At 41.0% G+C, this 22,388-nt stretch overlaps 1 protein-coding gene across 2 annotated transcripts in view; it reads right to left on the bottom strand.

The window, feature by feature from the left end:
• Window positions 1-22,388, bottom strand: part of OSBPL2 (oxysterol binding protein like 2) — a 66,914-nt gene that overhangs the window by 33,666 nt on the left and 10,860 nt on the right. The window contains exons 2-3 of one of the 2 annotated variants that reach the window (XM_081011344.1): window positions 22,191-22,290; window positions 4,051-4,187 (exon numbers count right to left, since the gene is read on the bottom strand). In XM_081011344.1, coding sequence (XP_080867470.1) covers window positions 4,051-4,087 — 37 coding nt within the window. In that variant the 5' untranslated portion in view covers window positions 4,088-4,187; window positions 22,191-22,290. The remainder of the gene's footprint in view (window positions 1-4,050; window positions 4,188-22,190; window positions 22,291-22,388) is intronic. The other variant, XM_081011345.1, reaches the window with a different exon arrangement.

The raw sequence follows: 22,388 nt of genomic DNA on the forward strand, positions 1-22,388 counted from the left end.
CTGTTTTCAGAGTCAAGGAGAAGGTCTGTTAGGGGAGAATGCAAAAAGAACAGAACCGTGAGAACTGTAAGGTAAAGGTAAAGGGACCCCTGACCATTAGGGTCCAGTTGTGACCGACTCTGGGGTTGCGGCGCTCATCTCGCTTTATTGGCCAAGGGAGCCGGCGTACAGCTTCTGGGTCATGTGGCCAGCATGACTAAGCAACTTCTGGCGAACCAGAGCAGCGCACGGAAACGCCGTTTACCTTCCCACCGGAGTGGTACCTATTTATCTACTTGCACTTTGATGTGCTTTCGAACTGCTAGGTTGGCAGGAGCAGGGACCAAGCAACAGGAGCTCACCCCGTCGCAGGGATTCGAACCGCCGACCTTCTGATTGGCAAGTCCTAGGCTCTGTGGTTTAACCCACAGCGCCACCCGCGTCCCTGTGAGAACTGTAGTGTTCTCCTAAAAAGCATTATCATGGGAGTCTTTTAGGTTGTGACAGAGACAGTATCAGAAAAAGGTAGCCCACTCTTTAGCCAAAAAGACTTCCAGAACCATATTTTTTTTAAAAAAGACATGAAAAGTCCTTCCCAGCAATTAAAAAAACCATGATAAAGAAAGGAAATGGATTGATAAGTAAAGAAAGAAATTAGGTACACAGGTATAAATTCTTAGTTACAAGTTCTGTCAATGACAAGATGGCGTGGAAAAATTCATGGATAATATGCGACAAAAGCTGCTGGTCTCTTAGCCCCACCTATGGAGTAGCCCTGCATCCACTCCGCTATGGCTTCTGAGCAGAGCTGGTGATGACCCTGCATGCCTTCTGTTCCTTTGTGGTGGCTTTGTGCAGAAATGATCCTCCGAATTATTTGATTTGTGCAACCTGGCCCTACAGAATTTGACCCACCTCTCATATATACCCACATCTGTTTCTGTTCATCAAAATCAACCAAGGAGACTGTTTATTATCTAATCTATAAATTAGATTTGATGTCTGTTATTATTTCATGTATTGCAAACTGCTCAGAATGCTCCATTTTAGAATTAATTACACCTTTCCCTCCAAACCTCATAACTGGCTTTAACTTCTCATGGTGTGACAGGGATTTATTTATTTAACTTTCAAGGAGATGAACTAATAAAGTATTTGATGCAGCTGATGGCTAAATGCTGAGGCTACCAATCAATCTCAACTTTACCAGAAACTTACTAGATGACATTAGGTAAACTGGTCCCTCAGATCCCCACTTCCAATCTGTAATTTGATGATTTAATCATTTTAATTAAAGATTTTCTTGGTCTACAAAAATACGTGCATTGTCTCTTTTGACATAATACTGACCTACCTTGTAACAGCTGGTGTTAAGTATTACAAGATAAAACAAAGCAAGACACTATATAACATTTTATGGAACTACAACCTATCCTTAAAACTTGAACTTTATTCTAGTGTTCTGTGAAAAGAATTATTGTTAGTGTTGATAGCAATTAAAATTCCACTGGCTCTAGGAATCTAACACCTAATGCAACCTACAATGCTGCCAAGAGTGTAAAATAAGGTTACATGTCATTCGTAGGTTCTTGAAGCAGAGCAAGGTCAGTGGCTCACTTATTTTAGGAGATGAATACAATTAACAGAGCCACCTGCTGGCAATAAGTGCGGTGGAATTTGTTGATGACTGCCACAATTACGTAAGTTGAAATGGAAGCAAATTTACTGAAAGTCAGAGACAATTCCTTGATGCTGCTTTTATGACTGCAATCTGCACTCTTTACTGGAGTAAGACTCATTAACCTCAACAGTACCTACTTCTGAGTAGACATGCCTAGGACTCTGGTGTAACAAACATGCCCAAAAGCCGTTTATTAGCAATCCTTTGGCTTGTAGTAAGTTGACTTTGTATTCATCCAAAATAACCAAAACATTTGACATAAAATGGAGTGTAACCACATCAAGAGGAGGCAATCTCCCATCCACCAAAGTGGATCTTTACAAACAATATGTGGACTGGTATGGTTATGCCCCCCTCTGAATTCCCTGAAGCATAATTACTTATGTAGACAAGTACAGTAAGAGTTGCTTTTTTACATATATACTTTTATTTACAGAAATAGTCTCACAAAGAAATAGTCAATGAAATATGGGGCAGGGAGAGAGAGAGAGAGAGAGAGAAGAGCAGAGGGAGGAACAAGACAGACCCTGAAAGCCGTTATGTTTGGCAGGTGACAACAACCACTGCTTCGTGGTTTAAAGTCTAGAGGACAAAAATATCTGCAACTAGGAGTTTCCCCTAAAACACAAGCAATGTATTTCCAGTAAACATGTATATAATGCAAGTTTGCTCATAGGCGTAGCCAGGATTCATGGGGGGGGCAGGCTTTATGTTGGGGGGGGCAGAACTGAGATATAGAGATATATGTGATGCAATTGGTCAGTTACTTAAGTATTTCTATTTACAATCATATCTTGGGTTGAAGTAGCTTCGGGCTGAGCGTTTTCAGGTTATGCTCGGAGGCAACCCGGAAGTAACAGAACGCGTCACTTCCGGGTTTCGGCGCTCGCACATGCACAGATGCTCAAAATGACATCACGTGCATGTGCGGAAGCGACGAATTGTGACCCGCGCACACGCAGATTGCATTCGCTTTGGGATGTAAACGGGGCTCTGGAACAGATCCCGTTCGCATCCAGAGGTACCACTGTATTTGCTTGATGGGGAGGGGGCTGACCTCCCTGCCCACGCCCATAAGTTTGCGCTAGTTCTTAGACAGTAAGTTTCTAGTAAATTGCTCAAGTCCATGCCCTTCCCTCCATTTCCAAACAGTTTTGGAAACCCCAGCGCCCAGTTGTGTCTTCTCCTTCTAAAACAATACTCTTATCTAATACCTTCTTATCTTCCTTTTATGAGTCACCACCCCCATCAGCTATAAGATGGCCATTATAACTCAGTTTTCCATTTTGGTAGAAAGGAAAAGTCAGGAAAATAGCCAAATTGAAAATATTTTATTGGAATGGTTGAATATATTTCTGTTTATTTCTGTAAATGATAAGTGGGGCCTGCAGCTCCATCTCCCATCAGCCCTGACTACTAGAAATGCTGGATGGGGCTGATGAAGTCCGATAACAGCTTGAGAGACACAGTTTCCCAACCCTGTGGGAATGTCTACCCTCACCAGAATTCACATTTCAAGGTTCCAACCTACAATGTTCTTCCTCATGAACTGTAAGCTGTAAGAATCTCAACCAATACAATTCACTCTTATGCCTTCATTTTTAACTTTTCCTCTCCGAATGACTATAGATTCCACTGTGGAAACAACTTGCTTTTTTTCCTGGGGAGGATTGATTTTTGGAGTAAGGGTGGGAGAGGGGATTGAAATACTGTACGTATAAGCAACACTTACTTTGGAAAACCTAAACTTATTTTACTGCCTTAACCATCAAAACATGCATTTTAACTTACAATAACTTAAGACACAATATTAGGCTATGTAGCATATTCATGAAATGCACAGAGCAATTCTATGCACATTTACTATTAGCAAGCTTGGGTATTTAAGATAAAGCCACAAAAGTACAGAGATCTATTACCGTATTTTTCGCCCTATAGGACACACTTTTTCCCCTCCAAAAATGAAGGGAAAATGTGTGTGCGTCCTATGGGGCGAATGCAGGCTTTCGCTGAAGCCTGGAGAGCGAGGGGGGTCGGTGCGCACCGACCCCTCTCGCTCTCCAGGCTTCAGGAAGCTATCCACTAGCCGTGGAAGACCCAGCTCTCCCAGGGCTAGCGGAGAGCTTGCCTGCACCCAGAAGCTTGGGGCGCGCTGAGCTCCGCACGCCCCAAGCTTCGGGATTAGCGCAGCGCACCTGGAGGGGAAAAAATTTTTCCCTTTATTTTCCACCCCAAAAAACTAGGTGTGTCCTATGGGCCGGTGCGTCCTATGGGCCGAAAAATACGGTATTCAAAACAGACAGGATTCCTTCTCAAACTTTCCCCAAATGTTTAATATATTAAAGTATAATTTCCTTTAAAAAGATAGAAATGCATCATTCTCTACTCACCTGTGACGGCATCATAGAATTCTTCTTCACTATTCATTGTAATTTTTCTTCTGCACCAGCAGGTTACTTTCCTCTAATGCATGTTGCTCTTGGTGAGAGATAACTTTTATATGAAAAATAAAATCCGTCCAGATAATCTGTTTGGAAAGGGGAGAAATATAGTGTTTCAACTTCTATTTACATAGGATAATTCAATGGACCAAGCCCACCATTCCCGACAAGTGAATATTAAGCACCCAAAGGCCTATGTTTGGATGCAACAGCATACAGCAAAAGGGGAAATATATTTTTAAAAAATTTAAAAATTGTCCAGTAGCGCCTTAGAGACCAACTAAGTTTGTTCTTGGTATAAACTTTCATGTGCATGCACACTTCTTCAGATACAAAAGAAGTGCATGCACACGAAAGCTTATACCAAAAACAAACTTAGTTGGTCTCTAAGGTGCTACTGGACAATTTTTTATTTTTTTATATATTTCAACTGCGTCAGACCAACACGACTACCTACCTGAAGCAAAAGGGGAAGGGGAGAAAAACCTGTTTCCCTTTTTAAAAAACATGTGGCACACTGTAGTGATTCTTTGCATGTACAATGCCATTGAGATATTATTTAAAATATGTATACTCCTCATTCCATATTTAAAGCAACTTACAATAAAATAATCATAACGCTCCCTCAAGACAATTATTTCTATCTAGCATGAATGCTGAGGCTCTTTACACCAATATCCCCACATAGATGGGCTATTATAACCCGTCAGACAGTGATCCCTGAAGGTGCAAGGTATCACAGAATCATGGAATCGTAGCATTAGAAGAGACCCTGAGGATCATCTAGTCCAACCCCTGCAATGCAGTAATCTCAACTAAAGCATCCATGACAGATGACCATCCATTGTTTTCTAAATAAGTCAATAACTGTCCAGGCAAACGGGAGTCCCCCTTGTGTTCTCTCCCTTGGGTTTGATTCTGGAATCCCTTCCCCATTCCATAGGCTCCAGTGTCCTGCTGAGCTCCACACCCGCAAATTTCCTGTTCCCTAATACAGCCAAAATGAACAAAAAGGTAGATTTCTCCCTCCTCTGATTTTTTACACACACACCCAACTGAAATTCCCCTACTTCCCTTGAAGCCAAAAGTCACATGGCACAGCAGCAGCACTTATCTCACAACCTCTCAGAAGCCTCATAATCAAACCATTTCATTGTTTATTCCTTGTGTTATATGTTCTTTTGATAACATTCAATTTCTCAAAAAGTTCCAACTTGTCTCTGCCACCCTCCGAATGACAGCACTCTGGTAACCAGGCTAAACAAAATGTTACACAAGCTTGACTTCAGTGCATTTTGATTAGTGTGCTGGTTTGGACCAGCTCTTCTGAAGCAAGAACATCCTGTGTCACACTAGGAAATGCTTTCCCAGCACAACATTTGAGCCAACTTCTCCCAATGTTAAGAAGGGCTTATTGCCCAAACACAGAAAAGTAGTCAGAAGACTTGTTCAGAGATACACGTACCAAGCAAGCATGGCAACAAGCATCTTGAAAATAGGCAGCCACCTGCAGCAGACTTTGCTGTGTTTATTTTTCCATAGAAGATAGCCCAGTACCATGGTGATGACAGATTGTGCTAATTTATTCAGGCTTCGTTGACTTCTTCTTACAAGATCATTATCTGCCTTTCACAAGGCGAAACTGCTCAATTTTTGGCAGCAAACTGGATGGCTCAGGACATTTTACTATAAAAAGGTTCAATATCTGGAAAAATAAACAGTATACCGTAATTACTACTGCTTTAAGAGAAATCAATTTGCTGCTTTTCATACTTGCAGGCTCAGTGTTTCCTTTTCAAAATCAGAGGGGAAAGCCCAAAAATAATGAAAGGCAGCAAACTGACCACTAAAAGCGGCAGGAATAATACTGCTTACTTTTTCATAGATTCCTTTCTCATTGCAGCTACCGCACCTCTAATAATTTGTTAAGCAACAGTTACAAGTATTTCTCTTACGACACCAACAGATCTTGTAAAGGCTTCAGTGCAAATGATTCTACTGCCTTGAAATCAAGCTATTTATAATATACCTTACACAGTATATTCCAGTGAACCAAAGGTAATCTAGAAGTTGTGAGCATGCTTCACAAGTGACATCCATAGTTGAATGTGGTGGTGATGAGGAAGAGAGAAAGGGGTTAGATTGCTCAAATTCTTGAGATAGCACTGAAGAGGGTGGCCTGAATATTTATGAAATAGTTCACTTTTTCTTGGCAAAATGCACTGTAAATTGCATACATCCCAAATAACTAGGTTTTTACACAAACACACACACACACATACACACAAACACATATATGCGCACACATACACACACCAAATACAGGTAATGGATCAGATCTCTCACAGCAGCACTAAATTAATTCTCATGGAATCTGAAAACCAGTTTCTCTTTCAGTAATAGTTCTGAATGCATGAACAAACAAGATAACAAATCTTTGAGACTTTCAGAGGTGCTCTACTGGTGCTACCCTTCCAGCTTGAGCTCTGAAGGCCATACCTTCTAAGCAAACATGAGAGCAGAAATTTATCAGAAGAGCATTTGAGATCCTCCCCCAAATAGCATACCTGATAATAATTTGCTTATTTCAGTTCCCTAGAAAAGCTACAGAAATAATTTGCAAATTAAGCTGAACATGTAGCTGCTAATTCAGGTCACAATGGGGTAGGTAACCCATATCTTTGGTCTGATATGCTCATTTTCAGGGTGGTATGTCCCACTACAATAGATGCCTGTTTAGGAATGACAGTAGTACCATCTTGCATGTTTACTCTCTAAGTTAGGATTTATATGACCATGTCACCTCCACATATAAAGCCAACTCTTGCATTCATATAGACTGCACAGTCTATATGAAACACCTGAAAGGATCCAACATAAATTCATGACTTGGTCTACCAGGAAAGCACTCCTGATTGATCTATTTTTGAAGGAAGCAACGGCTCAATAAACTTGATATGAGGCATTAATATCTGCAATTGCCTTTCAAAGTTACTGTTAAGATTAAATTTCTTTTCTGAACAAAACAAATGAAAAATGGGAAGAGATACAGCAAAAAAACACATTTAACCACCTGAAAGACATCCTGGTCAAAGATCTCAACAGAAAGGGGGAGGGGGCAGAAAAAGAATCAGCCACCTCCAGACATGAAGACATGATCAGTTTTCTTGTTTATAAACTGTTTTAACAAAACGAATAGAGCTTATGTAGCAGCCTTTTCTGTCCCACTTGACTAATCCCTGAAGTTTCATAAGTGTAATGAAACAGGTTGTCCAAGATGTTATAAATACCAAGATGCCCTGGAACACTGCGCAATGCCATTTGAAAATAAGATTTCTCAACCTGGCTTATACAAGTCAATGAAATATTCAAATATAAACTTGTCGAGAGCTTGTGGATCAGAGACCTTACTTAAAAAACAATAGAACTTCACCAAATACTACCTGATAAGACGTCTTAGGGAATACACATTATGAGATATATCCAATGCTAGTCCTACACAGAGTAGACTCATTGAAATTAATCAATAGGACAAAATTAGGTCAATTTCAATGGGTCTACTTTGAATAGGAAGGCAGTGGAAGACAGGAGTGCCTGGTGTGCTCTGGTTCAGAGGGTCACGAAGAGTCGGACATGACTAAACAACTAAACAACAACAAACAACTTTGAATAAGACTTAGGAAACAACTTGATGCTCCATGTGGGAATAAGATGAAAAGGTCTGTACAAAAAATGCCAAAGACATTCCAAAGGGGTATAAGAGTATCCTGAAAGTTAGTACATAGAAACAAGAGATGGGCCTTAAAGTGACAAGCCAAACACTAGCCACCTGAACACCAAGCACAGAGTAAATACAATCCAAATTTCTCTTCTGTGGGTTAATTGTCATTAGTAAGTGATGTCACAATGATTTCAGTGGGTCTACTTTAAACATGACCAAGTCTGGATCCTACCTGTATTGTCCAACAACCTTTCCTTTACCTAATGTCTCAGAGTGAAGTAAAAATCACTTCAGGGTGGCTAGTTCAACCTTGACATTCTAGTAGATCTGAGTAACTGTGTGGGCTAGTAGACTATCTGTACTTTGTGCCATGCTTTACATTTGTTCTTATGTGAAGATATGTAAACACCTAGTAATTGAGTTAAGGGTTCATTCCCCAGTGTTCTGTATAAAATAATACTCTGTCATGAGTCTATGGAGGTGTCATGGAGGAGGTGGTCAGAACCTGAGGAGGAATGGTAAGGGCTCAGGGAATTGGAGCTGGATGAATTTTAACAGGGAGAAATGTAAAGTATTGCACTTGGGCAAAAAAAATGAGAGGCACAAATACAAGATGGGTGACACCTGGCTTGAGAGCAGTACATGTGAAAAGGATCTAGGAGTCTTGGTTGACCACAAACTTGACATGAGCCAACAGTGTGACGCGGCAGCTAAAAAAGCCAATGCAATTCTGGGCCTCACCAATAGGAGTATAGCATCTAGATCAAGGGAAGTAATAGTGCCACTGTATTCTGCTCTGGTCAGACCTCACCTGGAGTACTGTGTCCAGTTCTGGGCACCACAGTTCAAGAAGGACACTGACAAACTGGAACGTGTCCAGAGGAGGGCAACCAAAATGGTCAAAGGCCTGGAAACGATGCCTTATGAGGAACGGCTAAGGGAGCTGGGCATGTTTAGCCTGGAGAAGAGGAGGTTAAGGGGTGATATGATAGCCATGTTCAAATATATAAAAGGATGTCACATAGAGAAGGGAGAAAGGTTGTTCCAGAGAAGCGGACACGGAGCAATGGATCCAAACTACAGGAAAGAAGATTCCACCTAAACATTAGGAAGAACATCCTGACAGTAAGAGCTGTTCAACAGTGGAATTTGCTGCCAAGGAGTGTGGTGGAATCTCCTTCTTTGGAGGTCTTTAAGCAGAGGCTTGACAACCATATGTCAGGAGTGCTCTGATGGTGTTTCCTGCTTGGCAGGGGGTTGGACTCGATGGCCCTTGTGGTCTCTTCCAACTCTATGATTCTATGATTCTATGACCCCAGGGAGCAGTTTGGGATAGAGGAGTTGAGATCAGGATCTCAAGAAGCATCAGAGTCCAAGGTAGGGATCAGCAGTTTGGGGAAAGGAGAACTGGATTCTGGGGAGGACCAATTGGGTTGGTAGTGAAAGTTTCCACACTTACAATGTCAAACTCTCCCAGTGAGAATGTTGAGGAGCCACCTCCAGTGTTTCCTCCTGCCTATATGGGGCCTTTCTGTACTGGAGAGGCAAATGAGAGTAAGTCAGATTACTGACTGGGCAAGAAAATGACAGCTCCAGCACTTGCAGGTTCAACTCACTTGAAGAAGTGCCTGCTTGCTTGCCCAATCTCAAGATCCTGGCTACTTGCTATACAAACAGCATGTGCCAAAAGCTGTGCCTGCCCCATCTTTCAAAAAGACGAGACAGTTGGCTTGTCATTTGTTAGATATATGTCTTAACTTGTGCACAGCCATTTATCTGTATCTCTTGCGTACCTGCTGTACCTTATAGCCTACGCCTTGCCAATGAACTGATCTGATCTGGACATTAAAGACTTTCACAGAAACCGAACTGGGAGAGTTAATTGTCCAGCAGTGAAAGTCAAGGCATACCTTATGATTTCTATCTTCCAAATTCTTGCTCTATAAGCTTACACATAAGCCTTGTAGTTATAACTTCTCTCCACACCTTTAAAGTAAACACCAGCCACATATTTATCCTTGCACTACCCAAAGAGTGGCATTTATGTTAGTGTGAAAAATGCATTACTGCCACACCATTCTTCTGCTGAACACTGAGCATGAAAACATGGCCGCTATGAGACAAAACATATTATCTAGCAGTCCACTAATTTTGGCTTAGAACCCAGCCAACATTTTTGTTCATCAGTGACCCTGCCGCTCCTCCATGTTATCCAGTACACAGAAAATACACAAAAATGAAGCAGCAAACTTTTCAGTTCATCCCCACCAAAACCCTCAAAATCAGAAGCAGTAGATGCCTCTTCCACTGTTTCTGATCTTCCTAACTATCTAGTATGAACTAACTGTCTCATCTCACACTCAACATTAGAAGATAAAACAGTAGAAAAGACTCACACGGCTTCTAATTTTCTCCAAAGCACAGCAGAAAACAAGAGATGAAACCCTGCCCTTTCACAGTTTTAGTTTTTTTAAAAAAGGTATCCCACCGAACAGCCTATTCAGGCTCTTGTGCACATTCCTGAGAAACTTGGGAAAGGGAGGGCTAGTTCCTCCCACCTCACTCAAAGTGAAACCAACACCTCCCCTTTTCAGAGTCCTCTTCACATGCACACAATTACCTAAATTGTCTGGTTTACTACAGTTTGTTTTAATAGCATCTCTCGCTTTAGTCTTTAAGGCACCAAATTTATGGCTGGTATTGACAACCATCTTTGTGGGCCTCTGATTTTATGTATTAAACATATACAGCTATTAAGGAATAAACTTGGGGGGGGGGGTAATAGAAATTGGACCTGTAACAAATGTGGCAGTGTACCCTCACCGCCTAGCAGAAGTGCTGTTCAAAGTTCCAGCCTGTCAGCCATGCACTCATCCAGGATACCATATTATTATTATACTATACAGTGGTACCTCGGGTTAAGAACTTAATTTGTTCTGGTGGTCCATTCTTAACCTGAAACTGTTCTTAACCTGAGGTACCACTTTAGCTAATGGGGCCTCCCGCTGCCGCCGGAGCACGATTTCTGTTCTCATCCTGAAGCAAAGTTCTTAACCCGAGGTACTATTTCTGGGTTAGCAGAGTCTGCAACCTGAAGCGTCTGTAACCCAAGGTACCAATGTATTATTAGAGACTCAAGCAGGGCATTCCACTCCCTCAACCCCAGCTTTGTTTTCTTTTCCAACTGACAGTCAACATTCCATTGTTACAGAACTCAATCCTTACTGGGCTGTTTTGGGGAAACGGATCAACTGTCCCCTTATGTCTCTCCAGAAAACATTTTTGTACTTCTGCATGTCCTGAAGTTCCCCTGAGCATGCCAGTAACTCCCCATTTGTTTCTTAATGATCCCACTGGCATTCACTACTTGGGTTCCCTAGTAGGAATAATCTCTCTCACTATTGCATAATGTCTGCTTGCTCTCATCAGCACACTATATTCTGTTCAAATGGTAAAATTTGAAACTTGTATAAAGATATTGGAACAGAGATAACACAACTAGTGCAGCACCTCAAGAAGCAAACATTTATTGGCCCTAGTGAACACTTTCCAAGACAATAATGCCCACCCACATTCAGTGTTCGAAACTCCCATTGTTCTAGGCGCATTTTGCGACAGGGAATTTCATTAGGGAGAGCAGTTCTTGAGCTCTGGGCATAGTTCCGCGCCTAAGATTTCAGATTATAACTGCAGAGTGGAAGGAAAGGAGGACCTTTTTCTGCCTCCCCACTTCCAGCTACTCTCTGAAGACTGGAGAAGAGACCCTCCTAAGAATATTAGGGGGGGGGGGTGGGCAGGGGAAGGACTAGGCCATGTGAAAAATGAACATAATATTTTAGCTGCAACTAAATTACAGTGATACCTCTGGTTAAGAACTTAATTTGTTCTGGAGGTCCATTCTTAACCTGAAACTGTTCTTAACCTGAGACACCACTTTAGCTAATCGGGTCTCCCACTGCCGCTGCGCCACCGGAGCACGATATCTGTTCTCATCCTGAAGCAAAGTTCTTAACCCGAGGTACTATTTCTGGGTCAGTGGAGTCTGTAACCTGAAGTGTCTGTAACCTGAAGCATCTGTAACCCAAGGTACCACTGTATATGGCTGCAACAACTGAACGTCTAGGCATGCTTTTTTATAACAAAAATACAAAGCTGAAAATGAATGTTTTCTGCTTTATATTCTTGTTATAAAAAAGGATGCCTAGACGTTCAGTTGTTGTAGCCATAGCCTAGTTTTAAGGTGCCATTTAGCTCCTAGCTTTCATATCTCAGTTTCTAACACTGCTCACATTATAAAGGGCTTATAACGAACCTACTCTCAGCAGTCAGAAGCATCATAGCCAGACACCAGAGAGAAGTGTCATGAGTGAACATGGACCAGTGGTACCAAACTGTATGGGAAACAGCCTTACTAGAAAAGCTAACCAACAGACTGAAACTAGCACAGGGACAAATAGAAGAGGTATGGCTCCCCTTTATTACATACACAGTCCAACAAGACAACAAGAACCCACTGACAGCATATGAATCAATCTTTCTTTGGCGATCACTCGTAGCCAAGTAAGATTGTCGGCCATGAACACAGTCTTAACAGTGAGTCTGTGGGGGAGGGAGATTGTTGGGTTAAATCAGCCATATTGTTTCATATTTCCATATGAATCAATATGGCTAACTTGACCCAACAATCTCCTCCCCTTCCCCATGCAAACAAATCTCACTGCAGTCAACTAAAAACAACTAAATGATGCCCTGTCAACTAAATGATGCCCTGGGCCCCATCCAATCTCTTACTACTGAGGAAATATAATAAATGAATAGACGGAGAACCTATCAAAGTGAAGCTGACATAAAACCCCCACATATGAACCAAGTATTATCACCCCTCCTTCTGCCCCAACTTTATGCTGTATACAACATTAGCATCTCACTTTAAATGTAAAAAAAGATTCTACAACCCAAAAAAAGAGACAAGGCATGTACTATTAAAGAAAATCTTTAATAACAAAATTATTTTTTTAAAAAAGGAAAGAAACAAGCATTTCTCTAGTACACTTACTTAGAGGTAAGCCTCAGTAAACTCACAAGGACACATACTTCCAAGAAAAAAGTATTTAAGGACTGAGTGAAAATGATCAATCCCTATATTTGGCCACAGACCTTCCTCGGTGTTAAGGTGGCATAAAACTGGTCAATGTGAAGTTTCTCTCTTGCATAGGAACCGTTCAGGATCTCTTTACAATACACTTATGTCATTCTTGCTATATCATACAGCATTCTACAAAACTTGGGCAAACTACAGACTGGTACATCCTGATAAGTATATCTATATTGCATTCAAGCATTATTACTTCTTCCAAGTACTCATCCCTCTTTCCTATTACACCATATACAAGCATGGTTTATGCCTTCATTTTTATAGGAGGAAAGCACTGTAACTTAATTAACAAGCCAATCCCATGAGCCTATCTGCATCTACCAGCTTTGCATTTCTATCTCTTTCACCACACTCCATTGCTAAACTCCTGGAAGAAGACTAACACTGGAATCCTATACATATCTAGTCAGAAGCAAGTCCTACTGAGTTCAGTGGGATTTTCTCCCAGGTAAGCAAATACAGGATTGCAACCTCACTGAAAGCCCCATAAAGTTAAAGGTAAAGGTACCCCTGACCATTAGGTCCCGTCACGGACAACTCTGGAGTTGCGTGCTCATCTCACTCTATAGGCCGAGGGAGCCGAATTTTGTCTGCAGAGTCATGTGACCAGAATGACTAAGCCGCTTCTGGCGAACCAGAGCAGCACACAGAAATGCCATTTACCTTCCCGCTGGAGCGGTACCTATTTATCTCCTTGCACTTTGACGTGCTTTCAAACTGCTAGGAGGGCAGGAGCTGGGACCAAACAACAGGAGCTAACCCCGTCGTGGGGATTCAAACCTTCGACCTTCTGATCGGCAAGCCCACAGAGCCACCCGCATCCCACTGAAAGCCCCCATAGCCCCTCCCATTTTGGGAGCCATATGTGCTTTCCAATTCCTGAAATGGCAGAACTTGCTCTGGAGAACTTTGTGTACTCACTGTAGAGCAGTTTGTGTCACTTCAGGAACTAGAAAATTATTCCACGCTCAAGAAGTTACAGTGACAACATCCACTAAGTCCCTGCTCCCATGTTATGGCTGCTTTTATGAACTCAGTACATCTAGCAACACACTAATAAAAAATTAATTATTGTGACAAATGACCGCAACAACTCTCAGTGAAACACACAAAACAAAGCAGATAAAAGTCACTCTCTGGGGAAGCATTTTTCTGGCAGTGGAAACATAAGATGACACCAATAGTTGCAGCTAATTAGAAGAAAATGCAGCATGTCAAGAAGAGTCTCTTTCCAAGACAAAGAGACTGAGTAAATTTGTACTGCCCATTGTCCCAGAAAACCTGAAGCTAAAGCTACACATGGCAGTTTCCAACTATGTTGTGTTATCATTGAGAGGGCACTTTCTTGGCAAAGTTAAGCAATTCTCCCCTTTCACTTCAATGGAATAGAGTTAAGCACATGCTTGACTCTCCTATGAAAATTAATAAATCTTAAGCATTTTAGCTCTGGCTATCTTGTGCTCAAAATGTATAACTATATTGTTATATAAAACATAAAGTCTTGACATCTTAAGTCTTAATCTTCAGATTCCTCAACTATTAAATAAATACATATATTCAAGGATGGCTAGTACCCCAGTTTTAAACATTTATGCAAACTTTTTTAAAAAAGAAATGTCATCTTTTTTTTTCTTTGAAGCTTTGAGCTCCATCATTAAACAAAAACCAAAACCTAGTTTCCCTGCTCAAAGTAGGTTCAATCTAAATATTGATAAGTTAAGACTTGTGAACTGATTCAGGCTACAATCCTATGCACACTTAACTAGAGGTGAACCTCAATAAACTAATGGCCTTTATTTCTGAGGAAATACGTTTAGAATTCCCCTGCACATAAGTCTCTTTCCTTATGGTTCTACAAAGTCTAAAGTAGTTTCTGTAGCAGTCAGTAATGTCAAAGTAGAGTAGCAAAAGTTAAAGATCAACAAATAATCCAGAACAAGAAAAGTATATTGAAAAGTTGATATGAGTGTTTGGGCCAGGAAGGCATATTTAATTCCTTTAATGCTATCACCTAAATTGCATAAAGAAATTAAACAGATTTACAAATGTTTGGGCCCAACATTTAGTTAAAATGCCCTGTAAGTTAGTACTATAATCAAATTCAGACACATTTATTCAGGTTTAAAACCTTTTCCTATTTTTTTCTTTACATGCTAATGTAACAAAGATCCACCAGAATGACAGTGCAGCCCAGGGCAGAGTTTGATCAGCCTTTTATAATTACAAGTGAACTTGCATAAAGATAAAAATGTCAACGGACTTACATGCTCTCTCTCTGCTGCTGCTCCCAGTTGAAATTGAAAGAATAGTCAAATGTCATTGGCACATCCTTAAAGACATTCCTGGGTGTGTTGTGATTCCCTGTTTTGCCAAACGACGCACTAGGTCACTGAGGGACATGTTGGTACACACAGATTTAAAACCTACACTTACACAACGGACCTTAACCAACTCTCCACGATGTTTTTTTAGATGTGGTCATTGCACCTCATGTAAATATGCATTGCAGGTGAAAGAGTTTTCTAATAAAGAAGGCTTTAAGTTTGTTTTGCAATCATTTGCCACATGCGCCACTTCACGCGTAATTTACGTGATTATGTGCAATTGTGGGTTATTGTATGTAGGACCTGCCATTAGACCCATCAGGGTCAGGATATCTGAGCATCGTTCCAGAATCAGAAACGGTGTTGTTGACGTGCCTTTGGTACAACACTTTACTCAAGCGTCACATTCTGATGAGGATCTAACATTTTTTGTCATCTTGGCACATCAGGGACCTATAGATTAGAACAAGCTAAAAAGATTCTTTTGCAGAAAGAAACGAGATTTATTTTTTCTACTCAACACTTTACATCCTTCAGGCTTGAATACAGAATTAGATTACAGCTGTTTTTATGAGTTATTACATGGTTAACATCTTAAAGGAATATTATCAATTTCTTAAAAAAATTATTTATGGTTTTTAGTTAAAATATGGTCTCTTTAAGAAGCATTTATAGAAATTATAGCCACCTGTGGTTGTAGCCAATATTGCCTCTCTCTATATAAAGAGGCATTAGGTTAATGGTCATGATGACTGAATCCATTATGTTCCATGTTTCTGATATACAAGAATACGGTATGTAAATTTATTGTTTAGTATGCGTGTTATGTTACTTGGTTTTGTATAAAATTACATCACATTATGTTTGTTTATATAATCCAGAGTATGCACAGTTGACGAAGCCCGGTTGGGCGAAACAAGGAATTATCATGGAATCCTTGTCTTATTTTCGGCATGTGCCATTCTTCCAAGTTTTCTTTCTGATACCTACATACAAGGAATGCTAGAATTCTTAAGCATCTTCACGTGGAACACTACAAGATTGGTATAAGAATTCCACACTGTGGATACTGCCAATATAAGAACTGAATAGATTGTATTTCCTGATCTATCTGATGGACTCTAATTTCTCATGTTTTGTTTATATAATACGTTGATCTATAGAACCATATATTTTGATATATGCTGAATCGCATTTAAAAAGAATTTATATAGTTACATACAGCCTGTTACGTTGTTTGTGTTGTTATCAGATGCTCCCAGTTCGCCACCACAAACAGAACTGAATGAATGGAACTACATTTCTTGGGCACTATTATCTCCCTAATCCTGTAAAGCAGGGGTAGCACCTCTGGTGTGTTGATATTTTCACCCCTCCCATTGACAGACTCTCCTGATCTGATGTTTTGAAAAAGGAGGGGGCGGAAACTGCTCTTCTACTCTTCTGCTCCTGACTGACTGCTTGACTCTGTGTGTGGAGAGAGTCTCATCTATGTAGATGGCTGAGTGGGAGATGTAATACTCATGTAAGCCAATAGTTCGTTAGTTTGTAGTAGCTATTAGAAATAAAAGGAGTTATGCTTCACAGCTAGCTTCCGCGTTATTTCTACTCTGCATGAGTCTGGTGCTCACAATGCACAGCTGTTGGTCCAATGCACTGGGACCTGCATTCCAGGATTGGAAGGTCTCTGAAAGTGCTCCAGCTGCCTAGCCCAGTCAGGTCAGAACCAGTTATTGGGCCCATTCGCTGACATCGGTTGAAAGGCGTACTGACATGGAGTTCATGATGTGCTCCTTCTGAGGTGCTTTGTCCACCTTTAGTCCCCACCCCGCACTCAGCTCTCACCTGTGGCTCCTAGATGTTGAATGGTCTCTTTAAATGTGAATGTTCATTATTGTTCCACAAGATGTGTATGTCTTTAAGGGCCAGAGCAAATAACGAGACCCAGTTTTACAGCTGTGAAACAGTATAGCAGGTGCTGCTAAGTTGTGTTAATTAAGCTGTGTCAGCAATTGGGTATAGTATATAAAGAGCAGCACCTAGCTCGCTCAGTACCCTGGGGGATGGGTTGGTGGTTGGGTCATGCTTGTTGATATATTTAACGTAAAAGGAGTTTTTGTTATTAAAACCTTGATAAAGTTATTTTTGAGTTCCTTGTAATGCGTGGTCTCCTCAGCAAGCTTTCTGCTGCGCAACTAAACTGCAAATAGCCAACACTAGGTGTCAGCATGCAACAGTGGTCACATGCCAGGATCAGCTTCAACTGGCCGGGTAAACCAGGTGAGGGTAGCCAATGGGTCTCAAACCCTCAATGAGTTACGGACTTCCCCTGCATGTGTAGACAGGCTCAAGTGGATTGAGCAGATGAGACAAATAGTGGGTCCAACAGTCATGATGGTGGTTTCTGCACATGCTGCAGAGGGAAGTGAGGGGCAGATGGGGCTCAACAACATAGGAAGGTAGCTCTAATCCTAAATCTCCTCTGCGTTGCGGGATATCTTCAGGAGAAGAAAAGGCTAAGGAGTACACCCAACACAAATCTGGAGTGGAGTCTCTAAGACAGTTGGATGGTGCCTTGCATGCCTCTTTCCAGCAACTCCTGCAGCAAAGTTGGTGCCATACATATGGCTCTGCTTTTCTTTGAACCACATCAGCAAGGCTGAGAGGAGTCTTGTCATCTGGGCAGTCCAGAACCTCCATACACACTGCTCAGGTATGTGCTCTGGGGAGGTCACTTCAGTGCAGCTAAAATAGCAGTTTGACTTCTCCCGAAAAGGTGCATTCTATTGCCTTTTGAGACAAATGGATGCCAATGACGACAACCTACACTTACTCCACCTGTAGCAAGAAGGAATTGTTGAGCCTCAAGCCCATTCCCAAATTTTCCTCAGGGCAAAACTCCTGAACAAGCAATGTTCCACATCAGCATTTTTGGAAAGCTTGTTTCCTAGGATACTTAAAGAACTCTAACAGTTTGAGCAGATCAATACATATATTCATAAGTTTTCTCCTTACAGCTTTGATAAAAAAAATCAAAATGTAGCTTTTCAACTCCAAATGACAGCTTCTCTTCCTATAAGAACTGATTTATGGAATTAGGTTATCAACTGCATTCATCTAACACAGCCTTCCCCAACCTGGTGCCCTCTGGAACTCTGGCCAGCACAGCCATACAATAAAATGGAATATGCACAAGGTACAATTGTAAATCAAATGTTCAATTCTTTCAATTCAATATATAGGCTGTGACAATACCAAAAGCAGCATGGTTAAACCAAGATACAGTTCTAGTTGATAAGTAAACCTTTTTCCTTCTCTGAACTGTTGTCCATATAACAATAATGTATTCTGCATACAAAAAGTGCCTTGAGAAACTACACTAAATGAGCAAAAGCCTGTAGACAAGCAAAATACCTTGTTGTCTATATAAGCAACAGAAAAAAGGTTTAAAATCTAAGATGGCAGTTGGAAACAGAGACAAAGGATACAGCTACATTTCTTGTGAAACATTCTATCATTAATATTTGAAAACATTCTAAACCTTTCATCAAGTACAGTATAGTTCTGTGATTTCCAGTTTCATGGGTTTTTAAAAAAAAACAAACTGAAAGATTATGTTCTGGACTACTGATGCAGACTATTATGTTTCACCACCACTGCTGTACATACAACTATCTGATATGAAGCAGCAAACAGGAATAACGCAATCCATAAAATTAATCATTCTTCCAGGTTTCAAGCACTGGGAGACACTGTAATGCTTCGTGTAAATTTGTGGGGGCTGGGGAAAGCACCCGTTCTCCAAATACGTAATGAGATTTGAATACAGTACTAGTATTAAAATCAATTTCAAATACAAAACAGACCCAGACTGGAATAAAAATACCCACTTAAAAAGCTTGTTGAAAAAGGAAAGTCTTCAATAGGCACCAAGACAACAGCTGTCTGATATGCAGTGGGAGGAAGCTCTAAAAGGCTACCTGCTGTCACAGTAAACAAGATTCCTACTTCATACAGAATGGACCTCTTGATGAGATGGTATCTACAGGGTGCCCTCTCCTGCAGAGGACAATGATCAGCTGGGTATATAAGGGGTGAGACAATCTTTTAGGTATTCACGTCCCAAGCTACAAAGGACTTTGTACACCAGTACCAGAACCTTAAACTTAGCCTACTAGCTAACTGGCAGCAAGTGCAGCATTTTCAGCAGTAGAATAACATTATGGCAGTGACTGATCATTGGGCAGCCTACGTTGATGCATTCTACACAAGCTGTAGCATCTGAGCCCACATAGAGTGCATTGTAGTAATCCAACATTAAGTTTACCACAGACAATTGAGCTATCCTAGTCCAGAAACAGTTGCAGCTATCTTTCCTGCCAAAGCTGGAAAAAGGCACTCCTAGCTACTGAAGTCACCGGAACTTCTAGTCAGAGAGATGGATCCAGGAGCAACCCAACTATGAGCACACTCCGTCAGGGGGAGTACAACTCCATACAAAACAGGAAATTTCTCATTCTCCCTGTAATCCCCTGAAAAGCTGCTCTACAAGTTGAGGGATCCTCCAGAACAACATGTGAAGTGGTGCTTGGGTATGCAGGAGTGAGAAGGGGAAACTGGCAAAAAATCATTTCCCCTTCCTCTGGTGGGAGGCACCAATTGATCAGAGACCATTCTGTTCACAGAAGGGCATGTCTGGATCCAATCCATTATGATTTGATTGGGGGTTTTTTAATCACATGTTTCCATATGACCAATCATACTGAAGGGGTGGGGAAACTATTTTGGTTGAGATGTTACCCACACATGCCAATCTTATAAGAGGGGTTTTTTTTCCTGAATGAGAAAGAGGGGGGAATGTCTCTTCTAAGGCAATTTCTGCCACCCATGGTTTTAATGTACCTGCATTAAGAACAAACAATGGCTGTGAACCATTTCAACTGATAAAGTGTGGTCTTTTTTTTTAATCAACTAACTAAATATTGAACCCTAATTATTCTGCTTCATTAACTTTTTTACACAATGTGTACAAATTTTGACATCAGCTTGCAGTTAACCTGTGTACTCAAAATTCAAAACAACTGCCCTGAGACATTTTATATTCATTTGCCTTTGAACATTTCTAGCAAAAACACAGGGGGAGGGGAGTGAAGGGAGAATCACACCCTTTTAAAAAGCCTCTTCTTCATACCTTTCACTATGCAAACACAACTAAATTATCTACTAGTTCATTTAAAGCAGCCTGGACAGGCTAATTGACTTAACAGTACGGTATTTACAAAAAGGAAGAGGAAAGATTTCAGAAGTTCTGCCAAAATTTCTAGCTCTGGAAAACAGATATGTTACCCAGAAAGATTACACCAGTTGGATACAATATTGGATACAACACTTGCCCACAAATTACAACCTGGGCAATCCAACATGACCACCAATCTGTCTTTATGCATTTTTCTACTTTGGGGAAACTTGCTATGAACTCAGTTTACCTTTGTATGCTTTGTTTAGGTTTATTTCACTGTACCTACATAAGGGATTTGCTTTGTTTTAGTTACAGTGCTATACATTTCCCAAGAGATATATAGGTCAAAGTTTCAGAAGTCTAATGTTTGACATTCTCACATTATGATCAATTTAAGCTATGATTAATTAACAATTAACTCTTAATCATTATACTTCAGATACCGTATTTTTTGCCCTATAGGACGCACTTTTTCCCCTCCAAAAATGAAGGGGAAATGTGTGTGCGTCCTATGGGGCGAATGCAGGCTTTCGCTGAAGCCTGGAGAGCGAGAGGGGTCGGTGCGCACCGACCCCTCTCGCTCTCCAGGAAGCTATCCGCAAGCCTTGGGAGCCCAGCGGAAGTTCCCGCCGGGCTCGCAAGGCTTGCGGGCGGCAGCCTGCAGCCCGAAGCACAGGGCGTGCTCCGGAGCGCACCCCGGGCTTCGGGCAGATGTCCGCAAGCCTTGCGAGCCCAGCGGGAATTCCCGCCGGGCTCCGAAGGCTTGCTGATAGCAGCCTGTTCTGGGGGCTGGGGTCGGGGGAAGCTCGGGCTTCCCCCGCCCCGTGCCTGGGGGGGAAATAATTTTTTTCCCTTTATTTCCCCCCCAAAAAAACTAGGTGCGCCCTATGGGGCGAAAAATATGGTACTTGTCAAGCACTGATATTTAAAAAGAGGAATATTTTCAACAAAAGCACCAAAACATTATCTAATTCATTTGTCAGGTCAATTCAAGCTTGGGTCAGTAGTCTTATCAACTACCTTAAAATGTTAAAGACACTAATAATCATGTAATGGTCTTCTACCAAGTAGGGAATCACCTACGTACATCTGTTGCTGAAATAATAAATTCAACAGATGGTAATTCAAATATATTAAAAGTTTTTTCCTCATCTCACCACGATCCCCAATCAATAATCAAATTCCCTTGGTTTCCCAATTGTGTGAACACTAGTACAGTTACTTCCACCTATTTGCAATAATATAAAGTTGATGGGGTAAAATGGCCTCTTGGGTCCCAAAACAGAAGCACATTGGTCAAGTTTACATCATCATTCCAGACTACATAAGTGTCTCTCTCCTTACTACTGCTCTCTTCCCTTCCCTCCAGGCCTTTGTCCTGGCTTATTTTCCTGCTTTGGTAACTTGACGTTAAGCCAGAATTCCCTGTTTCAAACAAATGGAAGGTTCTGGCTTGATACAAGCCAGAATCTTCTCACCAAAGCTAGAGAACAATGGAAGGAGGCAAAGGCAGAGAGGCCTAATTCTCATTCTCAACTTTATAAACTAGTAACAGCTGGGTAAGAATACAAGTTCTTGCCCACTAGATAACACTGCTCAAAAATTAAATAGCCTAGTTAATACAAAGGACATGTGTAATAGGAATCTTACCTGTCAAATTAAATTTCACTGTAACATTGATTATATGATGGACTTGTAGACAGTCATTTGTACTGAAATACTTCACACCTTTTGCTCAAGCTATGAGTACCTAAAAATAAAAAATATTAGTATAATTTTAAAATGGTATTAGAGATGGCATTTCCCCCCACTACAAAGCCAAAGTTATTTGAGGCTGTTTACCTGCTC

This window comes from Podarcis pityusensis, assembly GCF_964106645.2.
Source record: "Podarcis pityusensis genome assembly, chromosome: 6".
Lineage (NCBI taxonomy): Eukaryota > Metazoa > Chordata > Lepidosauria > Squamata > Lacertidae > Podarcis > Podarcis pityusensis.